Source organism: Athene cunicularia (genome assembly GCF_003259725.1).
Source record: "Athene cunicularia isolate RWA chromosome 3 unlocalized genomic scaffold, athCun1 chr3_part1, whole genome shotgun sequence".
Classification (NCBI taxonomy): domain Eukaryota; kingdom Metazoa; phylum Chordata; class Aves; order Strigiformes; family Strigidae; genus Athene; species Athene cunicularia.
This window is the reverse complement of record NW_020799097.1, coordinates 99,587,412-99,593,411: the sequence shown is the minus strand read 5'-3', so window position 1 is coordinate 99,593,411 and position 6,000 is coordinate 99,587,412. Positions and strand designations below refer to the sequence as shown.

Below are 6,000 nucleotides of genomic sequence, written 5' to 3'. Positions count from 1 at the left end.
AGAAGAGACAGAAGGAAGGAAGGAAGGAAGGAAGGAAGGAAGGAAGGAAGGAAGGAAGCGTTGGGATGCCTTCTGCACATTTCTCGATTTATCTTGAAAAACTGAGTTCTCTGGACAGCTAGTAAAGTAAATGAACTGATTCTGCTATTGACAACATGCAAAATTAATAGAGGCAGGCCAGTTAACTTCTATAAATGGCTACTGTCCATGCTCATTCTCCATGTTTTAAAACTGTATAAAAACCAGGCATAAATAATAGAGCTTCCCTAGGAAAAAGAAAACAAACAAAAAACCAAACCAAAAACCCAAGCAGAAATCCAAAGCCCCAGACCAAGCTTGTAGGTCTCAGCATGTGTTACAAATCTGTATAGGTGGTACTGAGGTACAAAATAAGTCCCACTTTATAGCAAAGGAATTGCTTCAGCACACAGAAGGTGGGAACCAGGCTTTTAAAAGGCTGTGACTCTAGGCATGTCAGTTGTTCCCGTTTGATTTTTCAGAAGCACCAATTTCCAGCTGCTGCAAATGAGTGGGAAGGGAGCTGCGAGTACTCAGAATGTGTGAACAGTCAGCCTCCTCAAAGGTAAAGTTGGACATGGCAGAACTGAAAGCCTGAAGTATGAGATGAGATGGTATTTACTGCAAAAGTACTACTGGACCTGAGTCCATAAACAGGACCTCTGGCATCGCTCCTGGAGAGCCAGCCTACTGTTTTTCCCCATTAAGGGTGGCAAAATCCACTCCGGAGTATCTTGCCAGAAGTCACGCAGCAAACCAGTGTCAGAGCCAGAAATAGAACCAGATCTCATCATCCTCCAGCCGTAAGCCCAACCCATTTATATTACATTATCGTGTGCAATGGAGGGATTTCATCCAAAATCCCGTTCGTTTCAATGAGACTTTGCAGAACAGCACACGCATTGTTACATTTCCATTAACGCCACTGGAAATAAAGGATGAAAGATGTACATTTGAGCATTACTATACAAAATTACAGCAAAAGGTTGACACTTGGGGCTGGATTCAATTTTGAAAAATCCATTTGGGAGCCTTGTGTGGGCTTCAGTGGCATGGAAGCCAGGCACAGTTTTTTTATTGAACCCAGCCCTCCATCCTTAGGCTACCACAATTTTTCCATTTTGTCAGCCAAATGCATGCAGTGTGAGGACACCCTGAGGCATCTACAGCAGCCTGAAGGTTAAAATGTCAAACTTTTTCCGTATGCAGTTTTACACAGTAAGACTACTATACATTGCTACGTTACTCCATTTGCTGGGGTTTTCACTCACTATTCCTCCAGAACTATTATGATGTTAATGAGAGAACTGTAATGATGCCATTCACATTATAACAAGCCTGATGCGATGTCAGTGAAAAGGGCTCTTTATACAGTTCCAGAATGCCTCTAAAAACGCAAACTTAAATATAAAATGCCTGTGACAATAATACTGCAGGTCTCACCAAGATCAATAAAGACAAGGGAATAGACTTAAGATGGCTATTCCATTCTTAACTCCTGGGTTTGTACCCAAGTACCGCAGCAGTTTCAGTCTTTATCATATATTCTGGAGCGTTTCCATTGTGTAACAACGTGATTTGAGAGGAGAATAGCATTTCTTAACTGTACTATACCATTGTTAACATCTGGATTGCAGGGCTTAGAAAACAAAATTGCCATCATTTTGGTAGCTGTTACCTTTCTGGCGTTATAGAAAATTTACACTGCAGAAGCAATCAGAAATCCCACTGCACGAGCACTGCATGCAGGCTGTGCAGACCTACAATCTAAGCAAGCAAGTGACAGCCAGAGAGAGGAAGGGGAAAGGCACAATCATCCACCCAGACTGGTGTACATACATTAAAAACTATAAAAGCCAGCTATATCAGATGTAAACAATTCCAGGCTAACCTCATTGTAAACTATCTTCTCCTTATGGTTGCTGCAACAAAGTTTGATACAGCTAACTTAGCTGAGGGAAGCAGGGCATCATCCTGTGGGCAAGAGCACCGCAGAAGAGGGCATAAAAGCTCCCCTGGGAGCCGCAGATAAACGCACAAGCATCACCGGCAAGAGAGCGAAGCCATACAGTAGGGACAATGGTGGAGGGACGACAGCTAAGACGGAGCTGTGACAGCCCAGCATGTGAAAATTAAAGGCTAGATGCAGGCAAAGGAAGAAAGGCAGGAGACAGATTGGCTCTGACCACAGCAGTGGACAGGGAAGAGGATGTTAGGAGCTTGTGTTTAAATAGATCAAACTGGCTGATATGTCACAAGTTCAAGGAGGAGGAAGTTACAGAGATGGGAGATAACAAGGGCCTTGATTAAATTGTTTATTGTCTGGATAGTTATGCATGGAGCTGTAGTAACATTATGAATGAAGCTGTGGAAACACTGAATCACCGCACACTGGGGCAGCTCAATCACAGTAAATGAAAGCAGAGTCAAAGATGATCCCTGTACTCAGGGCTCTGGAGGCAAGGAAAGCAGCAAGGGTGCAAGAAGTAGAAAAGCATCTAGAATGGGCCATGTGGAATTAAACTGAAAACTGAACTTCCAAGAGACAGGCCTTGGGTTGGGAGCAGATAGAGAGATCTCCTCCTTCTCTTGGTGATATAAAATAGCTGAGAACTGCTGCAGTGTCTCAACATGCCCATGCAGAGTGGTCCCTGGTCTGCAGTGAGGGAGATGGTGAGCCACAAGCCAGAGGAAAGAGGGGAATGAGGACAGGCGGCAGCGAGATAGTGCGGGCCCTGGGCAGTGATGGTTTTCTGTTCATTCAGCTGCACCTCGTATCAGAAACTAGTATAATACCATCTAACATAAGCATGCTACAAGAGAGAAATGAAGGGGTTAAGGCTGGCTGAAATAACTAGACTGGTAGAACAACAGGTCTGTGTGCCAGCAGGGTCAATTCAGCTCTTCATCCTTCGGAGGTATAGATAAACTATATACCTGCCAAGACTAGTGTTTTTCCCTGTATTTCTTGGCCTTCACTTCAGGGAATTTCAAGGAATCCACTGGTTTTTTATTTTTGCTTTCTTTTTTTCCCCCCCTTCTTTTTTCTAGAGCTGGACTTACTGTTTGGTGGAAGAGGAATTAACTTGAAATCAGAAATTGATTTCTGTGTCAAGATGCAGCCCTTCCATGAAAATGTTTCAGAGGTATCTTCACTTAACTTCTGTCCTAATGTAGATTATAGAACTCCAGATTCGTGAGTGTCTCTTTCTCAAGACAGAATTCCACACAAATATTTCTCTAACTTTCCTAATTACCACATGCTATTTTTTTTTTCTTTTCATGCTTTTCAGTTGAATTCTTCCCAGAAACACTTTTTGGAGACTCTGTCCCAGTTTATGAGAGTCCCCTGATTTTCTTAGCATTTCTTCAGAGAAAAAAAAATTTAAAAGTTCTTTTGAATTCTTAACTGTTGTGCTTTCTCCTGCTTCTGGTTTCTGTGAAGCAGAATAAGAGGAGGTTTCTATATTGACAGAAAAGAGGTTTCCTCTTCTACTTTCTTGTAGGTATGTCACCTATCAGTAGCCTTGGTAGCCTATATGCAATGAACTCTTAAATGGTGGTTCTAACAAAGTTTGTCCCAGAATTTATGCAAATATATGAAAATACAAGCAAATTTAATTTGCCTTTTTTTTTTTTTTTTTTTTTTTTTAATTGCCACAGGGCTCTGGCAGATATGAGAAAAGGTGACATCAAGTTTACTGCAGCCATCTCCTGAAGGCTGTTTTGCTTGCCTGCTCTGGGAGAACAATAAAGCCCCATGGTATTTATTTCAGTAAGCATAAATATTTTTTCCAGTGTTCTGAGCCAAAACGTCTCATATGCTCTCTGCCTCCACCCCGCTGGTGGCTGTGTGGCCCTGCTAGACATATAAAGCTCTGTCCAGGATCCACATAGCTCAGTGGGAGTTTAGTTTGCAAAACACTCTGGTATCCTGAGGGTAAAAGGTGCTCCTGTTGCTGCAAACTATAACTGACAGTATTTCTGATTAGTTAACCTTTGTAATGGGTTTTGACACTGAATAGGTGATAGATGTTGTTACTGGGACTGTGGTTTGAGAGCAAAAGGGGTCCCAGCAGTCCGGCAGGGCTGCGAAACTGTGAAAAAGCAAAGCCCTTCTGTTACATAGGGAGACTTCCCAAATCACAAGGCAGTTCTCGTGACTTGTTCTTTAAAAGAGGTACCAATTAAAACCGCTTCCCCACTTAACTTTCACTCCGGTGCAGCAGCACATGCATGTCACTGGCACCGTAAATTAGATGGTTTATGAGGTTAATTATATTGCCTTCTTCACTTTTTGTCTGCTGAAGAAAGTAAACAAAACAAACAAAAAAGTGTTTTGGAACAAAGAGCAAGTTGTCTTCCACTTTGCTGTGTGCTACTTTCCACGAAGAATGAGAGCTATTATTATTCTTTTACAAGTTTCCTTCTAAGGGAAATAAACACCAAAGGTAGGATTCCAAGGAAATGACTCACAAATATTGGCAACAGGCTCTGAAAATTGGATCCAGTCTTTGCAAAAGCCTTTAGCAGAATACTAACTCCTCTTATTGCAAAATAAACTTTTCCCAGACGAGCTGCACATCAGCTCTGCGCGTGTGCATGCGCATGTGTGTGCGCGTTGGGAAGCCGAGAAGGGAACAGAACCCATTTCTCACGTCTCCCCCTCTTCCCTCAGGGGCACCGCTTCTGATGCCATTTTTAGCTGGAAGCTGGAAATCTTTAATAACCGAGTCATCCTCGGGAGAGGGAGGGAAAGGGATGCGCCTCACCTTGCCAAGCAGTGTGCTGCCCGGTGGCCATCCTCGTCTGCGGAGACCCCTGGGAGAACTGGGCCGGGCGGCTGATTTCCTACAAGCTGACCTACAAGCGCTGGCAGGAACCTTTATCCTACAGCTGTAAAAAAGAGGGGCAGAGTGGGGAAGGGATTTTTTTTTTTTTCCATTCCCCTGACAATGCATTGAATTCAGCAGAGCATCAGCCTCTAATAATCTGTTTTCAGTCACTGAGTTACCTTTTCAGATGTGCAGAAGGTAACCATGCACCGTGACTCATATTTTATTTCTTAATCAGGAACCCCAGGAACCAGGAATGCAGACATTGAAAAATCAGACAGCTGAGCAAAATCAGTGTGGCAGGATTACCATCTGCAAACAGAACAACCTACTTTGCATATTTATTTCTCAGCTGTTTAAAATTTTGAATCATAAATGCATATTCTCTATCACTTGTAATGCACACGTTCTAAAATGCTCATGCTCTCTCATGTTGGTTTGGGGGGTTTGTTTGTTTGTTTTGTTTTTGACGATGTAAATCTGGTTAGACAAGAGCGACAAAAATTGCAAACCTTACACTGAATTCCTTTGTCGCTTGGTTCTACTTAGACAAGCCTTTTAAATGAAAGAAGCTGGTCCCCTTATTCATTTCCTTTGCAAATTCCTATTTAACCACTCCAAATCGAGATGAAACAAATGGGGATGCTGGTCCAGAGTCAGATTTTCTTTAGAAAGTCCCTTTACAGTGTGTCTAAAACCAACTGGCAGCCAAGTACCTACTTAAGACGCTAAAGGTTGCATTAGTGGAAGCTTTGAGTCTGGTTCAAGGTCTCCAGCATTGCCAGGTAGTTTCTAAAGCCTGTAATTCAGTAAGTGCCCAACAGACACTTCTTCCAACAGGACCTCTAAGTAGGACTGATGTTTTTATAGACTGAGACATCTGAATTTTGCTGAACCCCAGCCATCACTCAACCAGTTATAACCAGCTGTCAGGGTTGGAAAGAAAACCAGGATAAACCAGTGTGGTGTCACCTTCCCGAATCTGCTGGCAGGGTGGCACAGCAAGCTGGGAGGTAGGAGCTCCTCAGTCCCCACCTCACTACAGTGTTAATGGGTAAACTTTAATCTCCGTAATTGCACAGCAGTCATTTTAGTGACATGAAGAAGGGATCAGCTGGGAAGTGGTGGCTGCTGCAGGGAAGGAGAT

At 43.0% G+C, this 6,000-nt stretch overlaps 1 protein-coding gene across 1 annotated transcript in view; it reads right to left on the bottom strand.

The window, feature by feature from the left end:
* Positions 1 to 4,756, bottom strand: part of SERTAD4 (SERTA domain containing 4) — a 9,526-nt gene extending 4,770 nt beyond the window's left edge. The window contains exon 1 of the mRNA XM_026844623.1: positions 4,677 to 4,756. Within this exon, the coding sequence (XP_026700424.1) occupies positions 4,677 to 4,756 (80 nt within the window). The remainder of the gene's footprint in view (positions 1 to 4,676) is intronic.
* Between the last annotated feature and the right edge of the window lie 1,244 nt (positions 4,757 to 6,000).